The sequence below is a fragment of the Sander vitreus genome, chromosome 12 (genome assembly GCF_031162955.1).
Source record: "Sander vitreus isolate 19-12246 chromosome 12, sanVit1, whole genome shotgun sequence".
NCBI classification, from domain to species: domain Eukaryota; kingdom Metazoa; phylum Chordata; class Actinopteri; order Perciformes; family Percidae; genus Sander; species Sander vitreus.
The window spans coordinates 21,211,721-21,236,207 of NC_135866.1; the positions used below are offsets into that span (position 1 = coordinate 21,211,721).

Here is a 24,487-nt window from a genome sequence, read left to right on the forward strand (position 1 = left end):
GACCATCTCAGCCCTCCTCTCCTCTCCCTGTGTTCCTGATAATGCTGTTTTAATTCCTAATAGAGGAAAATAAACCTTGGTGAATTGGCTTGATCATTTTCAAAGTACATCAAGTACATAAAGAGACTTGCAAACATGAAAAGGTCAGTGTGTTGCCTGAAATGGTCTGTTATTGTGGTGATTGGGATGTGATGTGACCTGAAAGCCATAACCAAGATAGAAAGGGGCTCTCCGTTGTTCTATGCAAACAGATATCCCCTCCGGTAAATATCAACATTACACCATATGGGCATTGGTGACAGTTTCTAAGTTGACAAATAAATAAAAATCAGGATTTTCCACTTTAATACCTCCCCTTTTTTATACTGTATAAACTCTCTAGCATATGCTTTTATAGGACATCATAGGTAGACAAGGGAAGGGCGGGTGGGATGATGACCGCACTGACTAATCTGCAGTGGTATAATATAGAGGGGAAAAGGACAGGCGGTCAGATAAACAGAGCAACTGCGAGAGTTCCAGCCCAGATCTGCCTGTTAGCATCTGCCAAGCCTACATTATTCCAGCACGTGGCCTGTTACTGCACAGAAAGGGGGTCTGTCTGTCGGAGTGTGTGTGTGTGTGTGTGTGTTTGAGTGAGCAGCCACAGTATCGGGGTTTTTCTGAAGAATGCTGCGGAGGTCCCCTAGGTGCAGGGTTGGGCACTTTGACTTCAGCGAGGAAGTGGTCAGTAGAGTACACCTCTCGGCTCCCAGGTGATTCTTTAGTCTTTCAAAATATTTCTGTCTTTTTCTCTTTTGAAAAAATGTTTTTGAGCAAAACTGTTAATCTAGACTGTCTACTTGAATATTTGGAGCCTTTTATGTCTTTCTTTTCTCTCTGCCTGTGTCTACTGTAGATATTGTAGAATGAATGCATCATTGGTAGATTGATTGATTGAAAATCAGACTTTACAGTACATTGCCAAAAGAAATTGTTTCCAAAAAAAGCAGATAAACAGTGAGTTTTATTTAGATTTATTGTATCAGACTAATGCTGTGATCTTTACAGTATCTAGGATCAGGATCTACAGAAATGTTGCAATGTTTACATACTGTGGATTCCTGTTTGTGTCAGATAAAGAGACTAGATTGCTGCCAGGAAAGCATGCTGTTAATGTTGTGTGAAGTTGGGATTTGGATGACGCAAAGTGCAACACAGACAACGTTTATTGCTCTCCCCGTGCGTAATCAGAGTTTGCAGATTTTACATTAATCTGAGCTTTACTGGCAGAGGTGGGACTGAGAGATGTGCCTGGTTAATCCCACATGTCGCAGGAATGACAGGTATGGGGGGGCAGCAATGTGTGAGGCAAATGATGAAGTGACCTGGACAGACAGTCCATTACAAGATAGATTTAATAGGGGCTGGTTGAATACTGAGTGTGTTTGTGAAAGCTATAAAATGTTAACTTTTCTACTGCAACTGGACTAAGAAATAAAATGTTACAGTAATGTGTCTTATATTCAAGCTAAACTCAGGACTTAGCAAGAGTGAGTTATGATTTGTGGCATCTGTTGGGCCTGCGAGGCATTGATACTTTGACCTTTCACTCTAACTTCGGTCCATCTGACCTGATCATCTGGTTACACAATAGCTTGTCCTCTACTCCTGCACCCACTCAACGGGGACAAACCGATTTATATCCGTCTGTGCTGGTTTCGCTGTGGCATCAGCAAACATGCTGGGTAGGTGGACTGTAGATGTTTGCATTTTTTGACACAAAACGAATGGCAATCGGCTGCTTGTTGATTTGCTTTTGCTCTTAGCATTTCTTCTTTTCTTGATGAATTCATTGTTTGGACTTCTTCCACTTTTTTGTTTTGTTTTCTATAATTAGATTTTTTTTCTTTTGGACTGTATATGTATTTTTTCAAAGTCAGGGACAAGCATTAAAAATGAGCTTAGGCTTTAAACTATTTGATTATAGTTTGCATTAGACTTTCCATGTTTTTCTTTTTATTCTTATTAGATTTATTTGTCAAGGACTATGTACACAAACATTAATCTCAAACAATGAGAGGAGATGCTTGTTCCAGATTAAACTACTGTACTTACCAGTTGTACTCCCTGAGAGATAAAGACACTACAACTTACAATAATTCCACTGGATATGTTTGAGTGTATCTGTCACTATAAAACTAAACAAGGCTAAATAAAATAAAAAAAACACATAATGCTCGACATCACACGATAAGGAGATAATCTCTCTCTTTGCTTGTTTGTTGCTCCTGAGTGGGGATGAATGAGTAGAGGTGTCATGGACAGTTTTCCAGTTAGACAGTTTACAATAAAACAACCTCTTCTCTCACTGACCAGCAAAGCATACTAATTTAATGAGCACAATAGTTTGGTTTTTAGGCCATGGATGGATGGTTGAGTAATAATTTTAGAGTTTATGCAACCATCTCTTTCGGGATGGGATTTGTGAACATTTTGCGCAAGCCAGTACTTACTGGCAGCTTATTGAAAGTACTATGTAAATATGATGATGGTGATTTGATAGTCAATGTAAATAATTAGATTGATCAGATATAGACTGTATAGTCATGTGAAAAAATTAGGACACCCATGCTAAAGTTGACTAAAAAGAGGAATACAAAAAATCAGTCAACTTTAGCATGGGTGTCCTAATTTTTTCACATGACTGTATAAAGGTAATGATAAAAAAAAACTACAGTCTAGGGGAAAAAACAAGAACCATTCACTGATTCCATTGAATACTATACAGTACATGCTCTCTAAATACAAAAGGAACTGATAACTGATTACTGTTGTTTGTCTCTTAGCTTTGAAGGGGGAAATGGTCCATCATTGTGCTGCAGTCCTTCAGACCTGCTGGCATCTCCGGGTTCTGGTCTGGTCCTACATCCCAACCTGGCGAGCCATGGCCAGCGCCGGGAGTCCTTCCTGTACCGCTCTGACAGCGACTACGAACTATCGCCGAAGTCCTTGTCTCGAAACTCTTCCATTGTTGGAGAACTGTGAGTTGAAATGATTATTGACAGAGACTGTAAATTCACTATGTTCAACTGTGTATGTGTCTTCAATAGTTTTCAAATCCCATCCCATTTCAGGCATGGAGAGGACATGATTGTGACTCCATTTGCTCAGGTAAGAACTCATTATAAATTGATCTGAACCAAAGAACATCAAAGTCAGCTTAATGATGTTTTGCTAGGTAGATTTTTTTGGCAAACAACTCAACGCCCAAGGGCTTTTAAGATTTTAAGCACCTCATGGATCCAGAAAGTAACTCACTCACTCAGGCATGATTCAACTCTCTGCCCCCTTGTGGCCTTTAGTAGGCATGGCAAGGGTTCTGCTTGTTCTGATGTGATGATTGAAACTTGGAAGATAGTAGATACTTCGTGCTGCGGCACATAACGTGCACTCTTTCGGATTACAGCCTAATGAATGCAGCATCTATAGTTCCCTACCTTACCTATATTGCAGTTTTTTTCAACTGCTTACACACAAAATCTTTTCATGTCACACGATTTTTGAAACCTCTCACTCAGAGTGCAAAACTACACAGCAAATCTCCAAAACCATAAGCTATTTCTCAGCCTTTCACTCAGTTTTCAATTGCATTAAACACTTTTTTCAAAACATTACACACAATTCTCTACCTAAGACACACAAATCTAACAGGAAGTGACTTGCTTTCCTTTTCTAAACACAACCAATCAAAATGCTACACTTATTTACCAGGGCACACACATACTCCTCACATGTGCAAACACATTATGTCATAACTGAACACTAACCAATCACTGCTTTAGTATAGGCCTATACATAGGTCAAAGGTATTACCTGTTGTGAACAATGGATGCCAACAATAGACAGAGAGCAAGGAGAGGAGGAGGGACAGACAGGGGACAACAACTAGGTGGAGGAGGAGGAGGAGGGAAGAAGAGGAAGGAGAGCCATCTCTGATGAGATCAGGGCCACACTTATTCATCATGTGATCAACCACGGATTGACCAATGAGAGAAGCCCATCTTGAGTAGCTTTACAATGGCGTCCATACTGCATGCAACTATCTAATGACTATTTCAGCATTACAAATCAATCAGACTTTGTTTGTGCATACAATTCCCCCCACCCCCCCGCCACGACACACAAGCACGCACAAACACACACACACACACACACACACACACACACACACACACACACACACACACACACTCTTTATTTTACAAATGATACCTTTGGTTTACATATGTTTGTACTTTTGTTTTCTTGTTTCATGCTACTGTATACAACACTGTGCTACTCTTACAAACGTGATGTTTTGCCCATGTTTTACTGTAACATTACATTGTTTTTTACAGTGCACTTTTCAACCCCTCTCAGCAGATTACTTTCTCTCTAGAACATTGTAAATGTAGATATAGGCCTATGAAAGACAAAAGAGCTTTAGATTTAGAACAACAGTGTGTACTATTATGAAAAAAGTGTTTGCCATTTGATGCAAATGCTTCATTTTGAGATGTGTTTATGGTATTTTGAATGCAGTGTTTCATTTTGAAGGAGATGTGAGGCATTTTGCATTTTGTGTGTGCAGTTTTAGGAATTGTGTGTAGAGTTTTGAAAAAGGGAGACATAGTTTTGAAAACGTGTGTAAACAGTTGGAAAAAACTGTAAAACATATGTAAGAGAAAATCCAGGTTCATGAACGTGCTGAATTCAACCTAATCTAAAAGTATCAGCAATTCCTAAATTTTAATGATTTCATTGTGCTGATTTGAGTGGGATTGGGACTGACAGGCACCATTCAACATTGAGAGGCAGCTGCAAAGACTGTACCAAATTGACTGTTTATTAACAATTTTTAATTACTCAACAATTAGTCATCTCAGTCTGCAATCTATATCTTCAGATATTTCTTTATATTTTCATGCTGATATTTCTCATACTTCAACCCAACCTTGGCCACATGTGGCTTCTTCTTCTCATCCTATTTTTCTTGTTTTGCTTTTCAAGGTTCTTGCAAGCCTTCGGACTGTCAGGAACAATTTCACCACCTTGACAAATGTACAATGTGCATCCAATAGGTAAGCTATCTCATAATTGTATTATAGTATCTGCTTGTGTTTTGTGGGTGTGACTACAAGCTGTAGAATGTCTTAATATGGAATGAAGGTTTGTGTACTGGGTGCTTTTTTTTGTCATTTGTAAGTTGATAGAAATCCTTGGCAAAAATCCACAACATTTTGTTTTGCGTGTGGATTTTAGCTTTCAGGAACATGTTACAATTCAAGATGCCAACATGCGTCACTTGGGGGCGCCAATGCATCAAAAACGTTTCTAATGCTATTGTCTCATGAAGGGAGCACTCACATTAAAAAAGTATAGATTCAGACATCCAGAGAGAGATGTGCTTTTAATGTGAAAACTGGTTTGCAGCAGCAGCATACAGTAACATTTCAATCAATTTTTGGTGGAAAAGGGGCATACCTCTTCTCATTTGAGTGCATAAAAGCTCTCGCTTATCACTGAACCAGGTCAGTGGCTGCTGCAGTTGCATCAGGGTTGCCAGAGGTGGACACAGAGTCAATACAACCTTCAGAGAGAGGGGTCACTGTGAGACAAAACTAAATTAAACGTGACAATGTCATATGGTAGAAAATCTGACCTGAAATGAGGGAGCATATGTTTTGTTTTTCTGTTGTGGCAACAATAACTCCTGTAAAATAAAATAAATAGGCAACTATGTATTACACATCTGATTTTAAAAGTTACTGGCTTGTTTTTCACTGGTTGCAGGAGGTCTCCTGCTGCAAATCAGCCTTCTCTCACCAAAGTCTGTCTGTCAGGTAAGTCCCATCAGCCTGCAATTAGCAATGCAATTTTTGTTGTGGTAGTTGTATGAGTTTCAAAGAAGTCAATAGTTAAGTTTGGCTGTTACAGGATTTGAAAGATACAAAATAATGAAAAATAAAATTTGACTTGCATGTGACTAGAATCTGCACAGTTGTAAACAACTTTTATAACTTGAATGAATAGCAGTGGCATACAGTACAGCAAGTTACTACAGTCTCATTCCTGTGCAGGCAATAAAATAGACTGTGCTAACACAGCACACATTCACATTTCATATTCAGTCTTCAACATGCAGATGCTTTATAAGTGTGCATGGGCTTTGGGTTGAGCTGTCATTGCTTTTGTTAATATAGCACATTTAATAACAACAGGAGTTGACCCAAAGGGCTTTCCAATCGGAGCAGATGGGATAGGCTCTGTCTCAATACAGGTACACACGATTAAAGAAATAAAAGGTGCATTATAGGTAATAATACATAATGTAATATAATAAGACAATAATAGAGAGAAGGCGAGACTAAAATTGGAAACCTAAAACAGCTAACATGATAAAATCAAAGTGTAAAAACAACAATGACCATTTCCATGTCAACACAGAATTACACAACCAGCAGAAATGTTGTTATCGTTTACACATGCAAATAAAAACTGTAATCTTTTGAGTTATTAATACAGGAAACTATGACTTGATAACAATACAAACATTCCAATGCACTGACATTGTTACTGGACAGAAGGAAAGAAAGAAGGTGCGAAGCATGTAAAGAGATTTAATGGTTGAGATTGATATCAGGTAGAAGTGAAGGAAGAAAAGAACGGGTGAAAGAAAAGGAGTTGGGGATATTGGTTCCTGCTGCACTGGTTCTTCAAGCCTGATTGACGTCAGCACGGCCTGCACACGGGTGCTTTCCACTTCCTATCAGCACAGATGGGCAGCTGGGAGCGTACCACAGCAGGAAAAAATACAGACAACTACGAGTCTCTTATTTTCCGTCCTTCTCCACACTTCTCACAAACCTTGACCTACTCAAAGTAATCTCTAACGAGTAAAACCATCCCGTTTGTTGACTTCCATTATGATGCATGAGGAAGATGGAATGAGAAAAACAAGTATGATTAACTCTTGGCCTAACTCTTGTTTTAATTAGTTTGAAACCTCTGACACACAGTAGACCTGTGTTTCTAATACAGCGTCCAACCTACTCTAGTCCCACTATAGAATATCACCGTCATCCGCTTTTCCTGCGCATACAAAGAACATACAATACACCTGCCACAACAGTAAATAATAGTAATTGTTCAGGAGAAGACTACAACAATTAACAATATCACAAGGAAAGATGCCCTCATATCCTCCCTTGTGCTGCTTTCTGTGTCGTTTTCGTCAACTCTTTGACCGGAAAAGGAGAACAGATTTTTCCTGTTTTGCATCTGTGTTTAGTGAGGCAATATCTATAGTTGTGAAAAAAGATAGAGTACATGCGTCTTTCTGGGCATGAGCTCAGCAAAGATGGCTGATTAGGAGCTCTATGAAACTTGGAAATACCTCAAATGTGTCCTCAGATGGATTTTACTCCAGTAATGTGAGGGGATTGTAGTTTTCCTCATGTGAGTTTGCAGTTTACGCTTCACAAACCATCTTGGCCCCATCACATGGAGTCCCGTGAGCCCCGCGGCCAACAAAGGGCTCCCTCTTCCCTGACTGATTCAGATTAAAGGCTTTGCTCTATATATTACGCCTGATAAATAGCACTTTTGGGGAAAATGCTTGATCATGACATCTTTCACCGCCAATGACTGGTGATTAATCTGTGATGGTTATTACTAGCATTATATTAATATTGTCACATGGTTAGTCATTTAACCAAGAAGGGGATGTGAAACCGCTTCATGTTCTTGGAGCGAATGTTCCCTTTGACTGGCCTTAAGAAATTAGTGTTTACACAATGCCTTTAAGAAATCAATGTTTAAGGCTTCGCTGTTCAAAGTCGGGCCTGGTGGCCAAAGTATGACGCTTTAGTTAAAGTGCCCATATTATGACACACTTTTTCTGGGATTTGGGATTTTGTGTCTCTGGTGCTTCCACACACATACAAACTTGGGGAAAAAAACATCCATGCTGTTTTGAGTGAGATACGGGTTTCTGAATATATCCTGCCTTCAGTCTCTGGGTGACCTGGTCAAAATCGGCAGGGCTATCTACATCATCGGCCGAAACATTTGGTGTGTGCTAACCACTTTAGCTAATACCACATCAGCTAGCTGTTTCTCCAACTTCGGTCAGTACAAGGCAGGATTAGCCGGGAGACTTCTTCTAAACGAGGGCGCACTTCCAACTTTGTGTGGAATACCTGCAGATGAAGGACATGTAAGTAGTTCTATACAATTTTTTTTGTAGATTAGGGTGAATTTGTGTGTGTTTTAGCAGTGTTTTGCCATTGAGATTAGCCACCTCATTGTTTATTATTGGTAAAAGAAATGTGGCGACATGTCCCCGGTGTTAAGAGGCCTGCTGCAGAGTCAGCAGTAGCTGTTGAGAGCGAAGTAAAGAAAAAGAGAAGGTATTTTTCGTGGCGCATAACCATGGTGGCTTTAGATCATCATCAATACTGAAGATGGTAAAAGAAACCTTTACCATCTCTTTACCTCTAAGCACAATGTATCCATTGTTGGCACTACCTTAAAACCTTGGAGCTAAAATATGTATTAATAATAAAAAATAATGTATTGAAGCAATTCAAAATATGCTAGTGCACTTTCTTTTATGAATTTGAATTCCAAAAAAGTGGCTGGTAAAAAATATAAGTGGCTGATGTCCCTCGTCTGCTAGCGCTGCTGCTAGCGCCGCTAGCTAGTAGTCCTTACCTAGCTACTGCGCATGTGCGACTCCCAACAGAGATGGGATAGAAGTGAGATGTCTCACTCTGTAGCTAGAACAGAGAGAAAATCTAACCATGTAAACCTATTCTGGTACAACCTCAAAATACAATTATGAACCTGAAAATGAGCATAATATGGGCACTTTAACCTTAGATTTGGCCCATCATATGAACATTCCACAATGCTTAATTGCATTTCTGATTGAAGCCTAATATTGGACCTACATACTTCTAATTGATCTCACTACAAGACTTACACTAATGATAGGAAAACAAACTAATGGAGTTTTGTGTAAATTGAACTATGAATGTCACACAGTTTCACCATATACAGTTGTCGTTTTTTATATACTGTACCTCTTTTACTGAACTCGGCAAAGGAAGCCATTTATTCAAGTTCAACATTTGGGAAAATTCACTTTTTGCTTTCTTCTTTAGACTTTAGAAGGTTACAGCAAGCAGCCAGTTAACCTAGCTTAGCATAGCATAATGACTGGAAACAAGGGAAAAAACTAGCTTGGCTCACCTAGCAGCAAGGTTACTAATTAGTTTAATCAGTACAAAAAACGAAGTGTAAAAACAAGAAGTTGCGGTTTGAAGTAGTCCAGCACAAAACCCCCCATAAAACAACAAGTTGTTGCATTTACACTTTGTCAAAAATCCAGATTAACAAGTGAGATTCTTTAAAGGTGCAGGTAGTTTTAACAGACATTTGTGGGAGTGGTATCAATCTTTTAATTTAACATCAAGAAAGCGAATAAGTGTACAATAAGTAACTGTGAGTAACTATTCCTTTAAATAATTTCTATATCTATTGTAGCATTTATTGTTGGAACTTGTACTGTAGATACCCGTCAAGCTCATAGGATGTACTATATATGTTCTTTTCTATACAATAATTCCTACAGACTTAGAAACTAAACAGACACGTGACTATGTGCGTAAACTGCTTAGGGCGTGGGGCCCCACACAACAAGCATTACTCATTTATCTTTTGTCTCTTTTTGTCAACATGTCCTGAAAGAGAAATAATGAAAGACTAATCTGGAACGGGTTATTTTGACAGAATAAAGAGGAAGAATAGCACATGTTAATCACCGGTAATTTGCGCTTTGATACCAAATAGGGAGTAATAACTTCAGGGCAGGATTGTTCATGTATAGTTGTGCATGTTCAAGTCAGTGTGTGCATGCATACACATATGTACCATGACATATACTGTAGAAGCCTTATGTAAAGACAAAGCAAAGCAGAAAACTTTCCAAAATTTGAAATTACATTCAGTATGCTATTTGGTAACACTGTGGTATCATTCTGATCAAAGTGATCAAACCTCTTAGTGTGATGATTTATTGATTTCTTATTTAAGCCCATATTGTTTGTGCATGAGACAGGTTTTTACATATCATTACTGATGATGAAGTGTACTCTGTCACATTTAAAATAATGATAAACAGACGGGTGGGTGGACACACAGACAGACAGCTGACCACAAACTGACAGCCAGAACACATTTGACCAGTCATTTGTCAGTCCGCTCCACTCCTGTCTGCTGTGGTTACTCTGCTCCGCAGCTGCAATCCATGTCAGGTTTTCCAGGCTCGTAGCCAGAGGACAGGATCCAAAGGGCTGGAAGCATGCAGCCTGGTTAAGTATTTGAATTATGTCATTGACGTCAGCACAGTCATAAACCTCGCTGCGGCCCATCCCTCAAGCTGGCCCATGCCAACACACCTCCATGGTGCACTGTTAAGGAGCTGTCAAACAGGCCTCTGATGAGCTGTGTGTTTGTTGGTATAATTGTTGAAGCATTTTGTTTTGACAGGTGTGGAGATTATGCCACAATTGTAAACTATAAAGAGACATAATCAGCAGTGAAGGCTGTTTGTGTGAGAAGACAAAGGGTGATTGTGTGGTTTCGGGGCTGGACATACTGTAAATGTCCATCACACTATAGGTTCCCCAGAGATTACTTCCTTCAAACATCACATCCTTCTCCTACAGTTATATTACAGTATACAGTATCAAATGTGTCATACAGTTGTCACTTATTTTAGTGAGGTATAAAAAAAAATGTTTTTATTGTTCTGACAACAGGTACACAAGTAATCAGAATATACAGACACAAATGCACACATACATGATATAATAAAAATAAATATTTCAATCTAATACATAAAACATACATTTTATAATACATAACAGTATTTGGAAGAACATGTTCCAAAGAAGAGCATTAATTTTATGAATTTGAAGCAATGGCACGATGCAAATTCCATGACCCAAGAGCAAAGTTTGTGTTACTCACAAACAGTGAAATTTGCTGGATGAAAGTCACTGAGCAAATTTAAGATATTTACACTTTTACTGTATTTTCCCATCAGGTGTGTACTGAGTTGAGTGTTCACTTGTATACATTTGATAACTCCTTTGTTTTGCTATCTGATTGGACAAATATGTGGTAAAATTAAGGCACTTTCCCATATTTTCTTTCTCAATTCTGTTAGTCTGTTTCCTTATGTCGTTGACGTACATTGGGCATGATACAAAGGTGATTCAGTATATGCACATATCAGTGTCAAAGTTTCTTTTCTCCTTCACAATGTGGCAAGGTTAAGATGAGGAATGTGGTTACGTACTTGCAGATAGCTCAGAGCTGTTTACACTTTAAATGATGGTGATGACTCAAGGTTTTTTTTTTATTGTCCCTCTGTTTTTCACCGGCCCCATTATTTCCTGTAACATTAGTATGAATAACAAGACTTAAGCCATATTAGTCACTGTGTTAAAGTCAACCTCGCCATGAAAACAAATACTACATGAACACCTCAACTTTACTGTGAACCTGTAAAGCTGCTTACTCAGTTACCACCAGTGGCAACAGCAAGAGTTCCTATGTGCATTTATTCAAGTACTGAAGAACGTTTTGAGTGTTTTAGTTTTCTGTTACTTTATAGTTCTAATCTACTTCATTTCAGAAGGAAATATAGTAATTTTTTTCCCCAGAGTACAGTTACAGTATAGTTACTAGCTACTTTGCATGTTAAGATTTGACATACAAAATATGAAATAAAATGCATTGTTATAGATATTATTATAGATTGAACTACCCAGCAGCATATAAAGTAGGGGAAATTATCTCCTCCAGCTGCAACATTAAAATGCTCCTTACACGTTATTGCATTAATAAAAAAAATAATATAATATATATATATATATACCACTACTAACTACTAACTAACTAGTTTAATTTTGGACAGAAATTAAAAATATTTGTTTCTGATAATACTTTTAAATGTTTGAATGCAGGACTTTTAATTGTAATGGATTACTTTTTGATTACTACTTTTACAGGATCTGAATACTTCTTCCACCACTGGCTATTACTTATCAGTAGGTGGTATAATAGATGAGGCAGTCCAGTTCTGCACACCAAGCTTCAGCCAGACAGCAAGGGAAACCAGTTTTGGGGGTAGGTTGAGAGCACAGAGAAGGGCAGTGTGAGGTGGATTTGAGCGGAAGGTGTCTCGGGCGGGAATGGAGGTGGGGGGATGTTTGAGCACAGCCCTGGTCGTTGGTGCAGTTGATGGCTCTCACAGAGGCCGGTTTGTGGCCCTATAGGGGAGAGAGTTGGAGGGAAAAGGGAGGGAGAGGGGAGGCAGACGGGGTCTGTCTGCACACTGAGGTCTGTTGTCCTCTCGGCAGCTTCCAGCATATGGCCAAAGCATTAGGTCTCACAGAAGAAAAAAAGTAATACTTCCACAGAAAAAAACAGGCGGAAAAGTACCTCGCACTCTGTCTGGGAGCAGGTTTTCAGACTGGAACTGCGTCACGCCACCTTTGACTGGTGACATTGTCAAATCGTCTGTCAGCCCATTTAGCACTGTATTTATGATCAACCAGAGGTGATGATGCAGTCAGCAGTCCCATCTACTCCTATGTGCATATGTGTGTGCATAACTTAGTTTTAATTACAACTTCAACTCAAACTTAATTATAACATGTGTCATGTTAGAGAAGCATCCAGCTGTAATCGTTTTTAGGAAACAACAACAGATGAATATGTGAAGTTCTGCTTCAGTGATCTTGCCGTGAAGCCAGACAGCAAAACCAGTAAAACTTTTGTTCTGCAGTCAACATCAGAGGGTTTTTACTGCCATCAGATTCTGGACTGGGTGTATGAATCAGCCGCCAGCTTCAAAATGACCTGAATCCCGGTCATACAGGCGGTGTGGATGAGCCAAGCCTTTGATGGTTCTCGACTTCCCTGTTAAAATGTCTAATGTCTCTATATGCCCTCATTGGAGGGAACGGGGGCAGGATGTGGTCACACCTTCTTGGCAACGTCTCCTGCCCATATGGCTCAAGACGGCCGCACGTTGGTGTATACCCAGTTTCAACAGCTCATCGCCTTGTGCATGAGCTGCTTTGATGCTGTACGTTCTGCTCTGTGTCACTGACTTTTACATGGCTTGGATGCCAGTTGTTCCTGTGAATAGTTTGAACCGCGAAGTTTGGCGTCCAGCGGTATATTGTAGCCAAGGGTTCTTTGAATTCTCCAACCTGGAGCTCAAGTAAAGGAAAATTGGTCCAACCTGAGGAATGAGGCTAGTGCAAGCAGCTGTGCTCCTGTAATCTGAGGAGCCAGTGGCTTGATTTCTAAAAAACACAGTCAAACTTAAGCGGTTGAAACGCAACTGGTCAAGAGTCGCTGTCATCATGTTGTTTTGATATCTTTCAAAAGTAGGTTTCCTCAACTGCACATAAATTGTCTGAGATTTCAGTAAAGTTTTTTGTTAAACACCGGTAATTCAGAGTCTGTACGCCATCACTGTGCTTTGAAGTGCTTTGATCCACTATATTGACGTAAATTGGGGAGCAGCACGCTGGCTGTCCTGTTGTGCTAAGCATATGGGGTAAATTTCTTCCATGTGTGAAGCCCTATGAAGTAGAGATCAGTCTTTTCCATAGAAAAAGGAAGGTGGGGAGATCCAGATGCGCTCAGCGTTCACTCCCTCTGGGCAGAAATTTGTTGAATCAACATTCTCCTTGGTATATCAGAGAATGATGCCTCTTAATGTGTTGTTTCATATGTTATCAACTCAGTGCATTTCTCAGAAACTCCTTTTTTCCTTCTGAAGCTTCTGCACCTACCACATGTGAGTCATAGCCACTAACGACTATTTCATCGAATGACAGCTATGATTGTCCTCAGCAGTCACTCCGCCATTCAGTAAATCCGCTCCATGTTTTGTGTGAGTTCAGGGCCAAAGAGGAAGTGCTTTGGTTTCTTTGGCACACAGCAAGACCCCAGCCTGGCCTCCCCCCAATTCAGGGAGTCAAAGTTTGCCTCTCGTGTTGCTTGTGCAAACACCGAGTTTGGTGTTTGATACAATTTTTTCTCTCTCTCAGAGAGGTACAGAGGGGAGAGAGCCAGTTGTGAAGCATGGTGGTGTGGTGTGTGCTGCTGCAGTTCAACAGAGTACACCCTTGAAGTGGTCTGCATGTTTCAGAAAGGAAGTCATCATTTGAGCAGTTCTCTTTGCAGCAGTGACAAAGTGCATCCAATAAGTTGATGTAGGTTTTTCTCTCTTACTCTCCTTTGTCCCCTTCTTCTTTCCGTAGCTTTAGTATATTAGATATAGAGATGAATTTGTTTGGGTCAAAAACATAATGAAGGGAGTATAAAAAAGCAAAGCCAGATTGGTCTTTTTTCACCAAAAACCCATATTTTGTTTTTACACATATTTTGCATGTGTTTAAATGACACAGACAGCAGCAGACTGCCAAGTTTGCACGCCACTCATTCAGCAGAGTGATACTGAGAAGGGGGATAAGCGAACGACAGAGCGCCTAAGAGGGGCGGGGGGAACCAGACAGGAGTGGGAGGGGGTTTGAAGAGCACCAGAGTTAGGGAAAGAGGGTACGGAGAAAAACTACAGAGAGAGAGAGAGAGAGAGTCTGCAAACAGTAACTCTAGCCCTCAGTTTGCCTATGAGTACGACTTCCCTGAACTTTCTGAGGTGGTGGAGCGTAACAAGATGAAGGAGCTGTGTGTACACACCTCCCCCTCTTCCTCTGCGTCTCCCGGATGTCCTGCAGGCCAGTCCTCTGTAAGATCAAGCCACACTGGGACCCTTGGACCTCCACGCATGGTGTCAGGGGGCTCCACTATGGATATGGATCCTCTTGGGCCTGATTACGTGTCCATGTGTCTCTTGGCAGATGAGTCCTACCAGAAGCTTGCTATGGAGACCATGGAGGAGCTGGACTGGTGTCTGGACCAGTTGGAGACCATTCAGACCTACCGCTCCGTCAGTGACATGGCCTCCACCAAGGTAGGACAATTTAGCCCACATATTATTATATGTGTGCAAACAGTGAAATTTGTTGTTGCTAGGAAGTTTTTGCATCCACATATCCAATGATGTGACTTTCAAAAAGTCTGTCAATGATGGATGGGATTTTCATTTGAGCTGCTTGTTATGCAAGATACATTTCTCTTCAAAACAAAACATTACACTGTCATATTTTAGACAATTACCTGAAGGGAATCATGTATCATGTATAGAGGGATTTCAGGTACTGTAAATAGCGCCTCTCCGAAGTTACAAGGTATCAGACGATTTTATCAACTCAACCTTTTTAATCTCCAAATTGCAAGTTGTAAAGTTGTCATATAAACATTAATATGCTCTTAAAGACCGATATTTATGATCACGTCTCACAGTGCAGCTTAAACTCTTAGAAATATATGTTTAACTGTGCCGTTGCCTGCTCTATCCACTGAGACAGTGATCAGCAGACCTCCCAGGCACACAGCACACCGCCACTATACAGTGTCATGTCTCCCAAACCAAAATTAACAAGATTTAGTGCAGACGATAATTTCACAGGTTCAGTCTTACATCTAATAGCTGATCAATATTACATAATTATTATTATCACAATATGTATTTTGTAATACGCTGTCAGAAGACATGAAATTGAGACTGAACTTGTTATGATGATGACCTGACTGACTTGTACACAGCTGTACAATTGGTCTTTGTTGCAGTGTGGTTGTCAATTCATAATGTATAAAAAATGTAAATTGCTTTTTGCCACACTGACGCACTTGCAAAGTAACAGCCATTCTGTGGTTGTGTATGAGGTAGCATAATTTTATGGAACTTGTGTAAAAGTGTTTTGCATACTTGACTACTGACTTCTTGTTGTCTTTTAATGGCATAATTGCCTGTGTTCCATGGAAGGTGCTGTTCTGCTTCATTTTAATTACGGTATTCAGACTACCTGAGACGGATGGCATGTTGTACAACCAGGCTGAGCTTCAGATGTGCACACAGATGCATTTGTCATTCATTTTAGTGTGTTGTGGATGTTGGAGATACTGACCTACGGCAGACCCTACGCCGTAGCCTGACGTACACCTCTCAAAAAATTAACACGTCGCCACGACGCACGTCATGTCTTGGCATTGTTGCATTTCCCCCTACTTATTTCCTGGTTCTCCTTCTCCATAAACAACATGAAATCAAGGAGAGAGTTAACTTTTCCTGCTATAGATTTCCAACTGTGGTCAGAAAGCACAGGGGAGACACTTTGTTTCTCTCACCTTGTCTCTAGAGTCCGAAGCTAATCACTGTCACTCTCTCACTTCTCCCTCGCTCTACCACACACTCCCCACACACACACATGCTGGATTGACGCACACTCCAACGCAAAAGTATGAACTTCAGGCCACTTACGTAGGCTACGGCGAAAGCTCTGGGTGGCGCCTCAGCAGAACCATAAATCACGCTTAAGACTAATTACCAAATAGTCTAAGTACAGCTGAGCCTGAAGGAAATGTTTGGAATTAGTTTTGCATATATTTAATTATTTACCAAGGTTTTGGACAAATTCAAAATCTGACCTGATGATGATGCTATATGGAAAGCTATGGGATAACCAAAGTCATTACATTCATCCTGATGGAGACATGAATGTATGTACCACATTTTGTGGAAACCCATCCAATACTTGTGAAGTGTTTTCACACAAAAAAAAACAGAAATGTTATGATGATGCTGGAGGAAAAGTCAAGGACAAGTCATTGGAACGCCCTCTGGGCACCATGAAGGTCTTTGCCAAACACAGACAAATAAATGTTGCCACCCGTGGAGAACCCTGCCAGCATGGCTAAAAAGATAAAGCATCCATTTTCATCAATTGGACTGACAGATTAGATAAATCCAGTTATTTTAAACCTTAAAAAAAAAACATCAGCTTTCTGGTTTGGTTTAAGTGAATCTAAATAAACACATTGTGGTGTTTCAAGACAACACAAAGCAGCTATTTAGAACTAATTACTTCCCTTTGCTTGCTTTGATGAATGTTTTTTTGTGCATATTTCATTTGTGCAGAACTCAACCAAATTACTACAGTGCCCAGTATTACTCAACCCCCGCGCAGACAGTGGAGACTGTATGGCGGCGTCCAATTATAAACACCCAGGGTGGTGTTGTCCATTTCCGTCTGTATTCTACACTGTGGTCTGAGGGAGGATTGGGATGGGGAGGGTGGTTGTCAGACCATAACGGGTGACTGTGACCGTGACTCCCGTTTCCTGTCTCTTTATATCCTGTGCCCCCCGCAGCCCCCTCTCTTCTGTTGCTCCCTGGTTACCAGACGACAATAGCTGCACCATGCAGCCAGGTTGAGTCTTTACAGACAACCACGTCACTGGGATTGTCAAGACAATGAGCACAAGGCCCTGAATGCGCACAGCAACACAGCCGCTCGGGCAGGCAGGCCGGACACATTGTCCGCCCTGAGTCAGAGTCCTCCCAGTATGACCCAGCACCACCACCAAGCATTGTTGACCAATGGTGTTTTTTCTAAAGAACGGAGGTCAACAGTTTATGATGTTAGAGTTATGATGTGTCAGTGTACTAGCTTGTTGTGCAATTGTACAGGGATGGAAAGAAATCATTTATTGATCCTCTTATGTTTAAATTCCAAAATTGGTGTCAAATACAGTTTCATTATTGCACCATTAATGCAGCATCTGCAGGCTTTTGCTCCTTCCCAGCATTTATATGACGTGATGTTTGACAAAGAGCCCGTTTCTTTTCAGAAGCAGAGGGGATGTAATTGATCCCACGATGAAACCCAGGGTGTCTCCACTTTCAGTGTCCAAGGGCACAGGTGTATCCGGGGCTACGGGGACCACACACCCTGCTGACCGCCAGCCTGGTCGCTGTGACCTCAGAGCGGGGAGCTGCTCCCATGCCCCTCACTATCATTAGCCTCGCCACACTTCCATGCTGATGCTTGTGATGGCCTTGGGCAAACACTGCCATCTGAATCCAGTTAGAGGAGTTTAGCGCTTTGCGGGTTTGCGTGCGAGCGTGCCCCCGAGCAGAGCACGAGCGAGTAGGAAACTTTAACTCACGTGTGGTCACTTCAACTTTGAAGCACCGCTTTCTTCAGAGGGGAAAAAATGACAAAATTATTGAAACAGATGTAGCGGTGGGTCTGTAGCTGCAGCATGGGTAATGTACATTAAATTATAGTGTTGTGATTCGGTTTGACTGAAAGGGTGGTGAGCAGATCAGACAAGCTGCAGTAGTGATTATGGTACCTAAATGTAATTAAAAACTTCTGTAATCTGCTGTTATCATGGAAAATAAGCCAAAATGATAAAGGTGAACTGTAACCTATTCTTATCTAGTTCTCATCAACACCTTCTAGGAAATGTTTCTTTTCTAATGTTACTTAACTGTGAAAACTTGTTAGATAATCCACTGTGTGTTGACACTGTAAACAGCCACACGGGACAGAGGCAGCATTGGATCACTCTGGGCTTTGTCAGATTGCACAGCCGAGTTATTGCAATATGAGGTCAAGCTGGTCCCGTGCAATCCCATTTCGATCTCTGTTCTGTTTCAGTAAAGGTCAGAGTGTGCTATAAGAACTGAGCCAACTTTTAAAGACCTGTCTCAAAGGAATACATACATGTCATTTGTGATTTTCCGCCTCATGGCTATGTGCTAAACTTGTTATCTTGGACTTTTCAGTAATGAGCTCAGGTATGTTAATTGTTTGGTGCTTGAGGCCTTGTTAGGAAGCAGAAAGTCTACCAGTAAATGACCTCAGTGAATTTCTCTATCAAGTGAAGGGGAAGTAGGTGGAGACACATGCTCGGGCCTGTGTCGGGAGGGAGGAGCCATCTACCTCTTGTTAGACTGTGTGGGCCAGTCAGTCAAGTCAGCTTTATTGCTATATGTTTCCTGCCTGACTCCACTTCAGAAAAGAGAATAGAGAGAGAGGAAGCAGACAGAGTCTGAGACACACTGAACAGAGTTATTGCTCGTGAAACTTTACAAGATTTCTTTTGGGTTGTGTTTGGTTTTTGTTAAGTGACAATGGGACTATGTTGTTCTGAAAAGGAAAAGCAAAACCTTGGGATGCATATGAGTTGGAAAAAGGTGAGTTAATTTTCGAGCAGCTGGCATTGTGCTGTGGGACTGTGGTCTGCCATAATAATGTTTGATCTAAGGTGATTTCTTTAGAAAACATGATTAAATATTGAATTTAGTTTGCTTTTTCTTTTTTACTTATTACATTGAGATGTTCCTGTCTTGTTATGGCTCATTTGTTTTAGGATTCAGGCCACTAAGAAAAAACAGTAGTGTGGTGCCATATTTGGTTTAAAAAACTTGTTGACACTTTTGTTTGTTAATTTAAATGAGCTCAAACATATCATTTACATTGCTATTTTGCTGGCTCCAGGCATCTATTTTGAATATTCAAACTTTATGAGGCATCAGCTCATTATCTGCTGAGAACTAACCACGTTTTTTTTTAGTTCATGAAACTTCTCTAAGTTTCCTAAGAGTGCGAGTAATCTTTGCTAACGTAAAAGGATGTATGAGTTAACACCATGCATTGAGTAATCTATTGTCCTGAACACACTCATAGACTTGTCACCATGCTGTGAGAGTATGCTGTGCGTCTGAGCTGAACTTTATGACCCCGGTTGACTAAAATATGGCTCTGTGCCTGATTCATTTCCTAGAGGTCACACAAATCCACGCTGTTATGCTTTTTTTAAAGAATAAATTACGAGTTCCCTTTGAATAGAATAAAACATTCTGATTCCAAGCTCAAATTTTTGTCCTTACGAGCTCTCTTTGATTTTTATGGACTGCCTCTGGCAGTCTGGGTTTTGAGTGCAGCCAATGCTTTGAAAGTGGGATTCAAGTTTCACAGTCAATTAGATGTTAGCTGTCTGCTTGACTGTTATTAGACAGCTGTTGAGACCAGAAGAGAAAAGACTACATTGTAAGAAATAAAAATAAAAAAAACTGGCAAAAAGCATAATCATGGCTGGGTCTTTTGAAGACATTACAATCACATTTTCAGGAAAGATTGATTGCTTCATTATCCCATTGTTTATATTATAACGATTAGGATGTGCTTTTGCATTAGTGCTTCTCTTTCTTGACAAGAAAAGCTGTTTTGCATCAGAATCTGCCTTCCTTAAAAAAATAGTCTAGCCTAGTAGTGTCAATCCAGTGCATATCTGCTACAGTTGTGTGTGTGTGTGTGTGTGTGTGTGTGTGTGTTCTTGTTTAACTGTATTTGTGGGGTCCAAAAACCAGGAATACAATATACTTGTGGGGTCCGGACAGCTTTGTGGGACCAAAATGCTGGACCCCACAACTTTAAAGGGCTCTTTGAGGGTTAAGACTTGGTTTTAGGATTAGGGTTAGAATTAGGTTATGGTTAGGGTAATGGTTAAGTTTAGGCATTTAGTTGTGATGGTTAAGGTTAGGGTAAGGGGCTAGGGAATGCATTATGTCAATGACGGGTCCCCACAAAGATAGTGAAACGCACTGTGTGTGTGTGTGTGTGTGTGTGTGTGTGTGTGATGCAATGAGTTTAGAGTGGGGACCACCGTTAGAGCGATGGAGGGGGCCACGTGACTCTGTTGCCATGGCGTTCAGGTTGTCGTGCAATTGGTGGTACACTGGTGGGCGGCAGACTGAAAACTCTCTCATCTGTTTGTCTCTCATCAATATCCGTTTTTGTGTCTTTTAATACAGAAAACTGCTGCAGTGAGACAGGAAACGCACTGTTTTTGGACAATATTGTAGACAATTGCTGAAATTGAGGACAAGAACAGGCCTTTAAGATGTACTGCAATGATTAGGGACTGGAGTGTGTACAGCAGCTTATGGTTCTACTCCTGCCATGAAAAGACTCAACCCCAATCTGGTAAATTAATACCCGGCGTCTCCTCACCCATGTGATAAACGCTCTGATGCTTTGAAGCTTCACATTGCGCAGTATGCGTTGGATCTGTTCTGCATTACTGAGCAGGGGGAGCCAATCAAGGAGAGAGGGAAACCGAGGTGGAGGAAAGAGACAGTGGGAGGGGGTTTGCAGAGAGCACAGGAGTGAGAGAGAAAGATAGAGAGAGAGAGAGACAGGGAAAGATGTGGGGGGATTCTCCAAACTCAGATTTTCTGCAGTGCTGTGCATGGCTCAGTGTTTAGCAAGGGTGGGAGGCAGAGAGAGAGAGAGAGAGAGAGAGAGAGAGAGACTCCATTAGCCTGTCTGCCACAGGGGACTCTACAGCTAGAGCGCACCACCCTCCTCATCCTCCTCTCTGCCTTTCTCCGTCCCTCCTTTCCTTTCTCCCTCTGTTTTAGAGCCTGCCTCCCTGCCTTGCTCAATCTGGGCTTGGGAAGGCTGGATTTCCCCCTTGCATGTCACTGAATAACATTTGTATGGTAGCAGGAGGAGAAGAGAGAGGACAGAGGCTGCGAGAACCGAAGAAAAGGAAAGGAAATATTGATTGCATCCCTGGGTATTTCATCACTCTTGCCAGCGGCTTGCGATCCTGGAAAACAGTGGGCGACGCTATGAGGAGGCGCATTAGGCCGGGGGTGTAGGGGTCCGCCACAGCCCCTCTTTGGAGAGTTCAGCTGGGGCGTTTTTACCATAGTCGACCGGTGGAGTGCGGGGATTTAGTGGCACTTTGAGCTTCAGGTTGTAGAGCTAAGCTCAGCCTTGGGGATCCACTCAGAGAGGAGCATACAGGGCTTCTGCTGGGGAGCGCCAGGGGCTCAGCACAGCTCAGCACCATGCCTGAGGCCAACTACCTGTTCTCTGTGTCCTGGGGATACATCAAGGTGTGTCCCAGAGGAGATGGCATAGATTGGACTGTGTGTGTGTGTGTGTGTGTGTGTGTGTGTGTGTGTGTGTGTGTGTGTGTGTGTGTGTGTGTGTGTGTGTGTGTGTATATATACATGCACATACTGTATATTCATGTCTTTTCACTGTAGCTCGTGAAATGTCTCAGATTTCCCACTTTGATTTTGTTGTGTTTCAGTTGCACACTTGGATGTGTTTGATTAAGATCCTGTCATCCTGCTTTAGCTCAGTGGTGGCGTGCACTGAGAAACACATTTAGTTTCTCTGGAAAAATTCAGCATAAACATTATGACACTGTATTTTGTTTGTTGAAATGCTTGACAGTCAAGTCACTCTTAGTGGCTAACTCAAACCAGGACCAAGAAAACAAACACAGACCTTATATGGCGCATAGAAAAACAGAGGCCATGTTCTCATGGGACATATTCCAGTGGAAAATAACAGAAAATGCTTTATTCCTCTGCTCGGAAACAGCAGCAAAATTAATAAACCAATGTGTATTTTCTTGTATGGTTCATTTAACCTCATGTATTATTATTTTTTATCTCTATGCCTCCAGTTCAAGAGGATGCTGAACCGGGAGTTAAGCCACCTGTCTGAGATGAGTCGCTCAGGCAACCAAGTGTCAGAGTACATCTCCAACACCTTCCTAGGTGAGCACTGCAGCACATATCCACACACAAATATGAATTGCACAAGTGCAATGTAAGACTTAAATGAGCCAACAGCCTTTATGTGGCAGAGGTTGTGAGATTACCCAAAGCATTTGCTAAGTAGTGGAGAAACCCGTAGTTGGTCTGCTTCACTGCTCTTAAACCAGTCTGATCTGGTCTGGATCGGAGATGCAGAGAGTCCCCTTTTTCTGACTGCAGAGGGATGTGGGGGGGGTTTGGGGAATACTGCCCTCTGGAGAGATCAGGGGCTACGAGCAGGGAAGAGGGAGAATGTTTGTGTGCATGCGGTGCCATCAGGTTCAGATAGACACTGCATTATTCATCAGGATGACAGCAGTATTTCCTTGTTTCTTAAAAGCCCGGCAGCTTTTTGTGACTCACAGCCAGCCAGTCTGCCCCTCAGGTTTTCCACCTTCCCATTCAACTCACCATCAGCATGCGCCCAGACAAGCCATCTTATCAGGGCTGTGTGCAGACTAACGCACTGCTCTTGCTAGTAAACATGCCTCCATCTTCTCGCTCTCCGAGAAGCAAAGCCTACATGGGAAGACAGGCTGGATGCATGTATGGTGAAAAGACGGTACTTCTCCTAACAATAGAAGTGGTGCAGTGAAAGAGATTTCTGCATGATAGAGCTGAGAGAAGAGACAAACAGCACAGAGAGAAACTCAGCTTATCTTTTGAAGCTTAGTGGTTTTGTTGTCTGTATTGCAGCTAACACCTGTCAGGTGTAGTGAGATCATTTTCTTTCTGTGCTTTGTGGAGGGTGCCACTGAGATATGTTTCTCTCACTGCGGTGTATGTGGTGCACATATTCAGGCCAAGGGAGTCTTGCAATCACCTACATACAGTACAAACACCTGCATAGAGCATTTGAGAATCACATTCAGCCCGCAGACGGACTGAATCACATACACCAAACAAACCCGCATACTAACCAAAACACAACATCACAATAACATTTTCGCCGACTATGAGCCAGCTTTCCAAGAATCTGTGGATTGTTATTGCAACAGGGCTCAGTTTCTCAGAATGCACAAGCCACTGGAGCATTATCAGATATCACAACATCTCATCAGCACTTCTTGACCCTTCTTGAAATTCTTATTTTTTTAGTTTTTCACTGTCAAGAGAAATTCATTTTTAGCTAAGTAAATTGTAACCGAAGGATTGCTTGCTTATTAAACAACTGTCAGTGCAGCTTTAATGTGTTGTCACGTAGGTGTGAGAGGTCAACTATTTCTCAGTGTTAACTTTCGGTACAAGCCATGATGTTTATACAACATACCCTAGCCTAGTCTTCTTCTGTCTCTGGAGTAACTGAAACAATTTCTTTTTGTGTCTTCTATTTTCTCCAGACAAGCAGAATGAGTTGGAACTTCCATGTCCAGTTCCTAAGTCGAGGGAAAGGAAGAGGAGACAGGGCCAGCAGCAGCAGCAACAGCAGCAGCAGCAGCAGGGTGGGATGATGACGCAGATCAGTGGGGTGAGGAAGGTCAGCCACACGCCCAGCATCTCTGGAAGCACCAGCAATCGTTTTGGGGTCAAGACGGACCAGGAGGAACTGCTGTCAAAGGTAAGCGATGGACAGATTGTACAGCAACGAAATATATAACATGTAAGTTATGTGACTGGCTGAGACACTTACAGTCGTCTTCTCTAACAGGACCTGGAGGACATCAACAAATGGGGCCTGAATATCTTCAAAGTGGCCGAGCACTCCCACCACCGCCCGCTGACATGCATCATGTACACCATCTTTCAGGTCAGTGATTTGCCTCTTCATCCTCCTCATCTTCCACCTCATCGTCAAGTCAGAAGGAGCTCATAAAAAAAAGTGTGAAAGCGTTTATACAC

General features: G+C 41.5%; 1 protein-coding gene across 4 annotated transcripts in view; it reads left to right on the forward strand.

Moving 5' to 3' along the window:
* Window positions 1-24,487, forward strand: part of LOC144526847 (3',5'-cyclic-AMP phosphodiesterase 4B-like) — a 39,170-nt gene that overhangs the window by 9,950 nt on the left and 4,733 nt on the right. Inside the window, exons 1-9 of one of the 4 annotated variants that reach the window (XM_078264539.1) lie at window positions 655-755; window positions 2,829-3,023; window positions 3,117-3,153; window positions 5,032-5,102; window positions 5,815-5,864; window positions 14,976-15,088; window positions 22,516-22,609; window positions 23,989-24,206; window positions 24,297-24,395. In XM_078264539.1, coding sequence (XP_078120665.1) covers window positions 670-755; window positions 2,829-3,023; window positions 3,117-3,153; window positions 5,032-5,102; window positions 5,815-5,864; window positions 14,976-15,088; window positions 22,516-22,609; window positions 23,989-24,206; window positions 24,297-24,395 — 963 coding nt within the window. In that variant the 5' untranslated portion in view covers window positions 655-669. Of the gene's footprint in view, window positions 1-654; window positions 756-1,272; window positions 1,326-2,828; window positions 3,024-3,116; window positions 3,154-5,031; window positions 5,103-5,814; window positions 5,865-14,975; window positions 15,089-21,238; window positions 21,935-22,515; window positions 22,610-23,988; window positions 24,207-24,296; window positions 24,396-24,487 lie in introns of those variants that run through there. The other 3 variants (XM_078264540.1, XM_078264538.1, XM_078264541.1) reach the window with 3 other exon arrangements.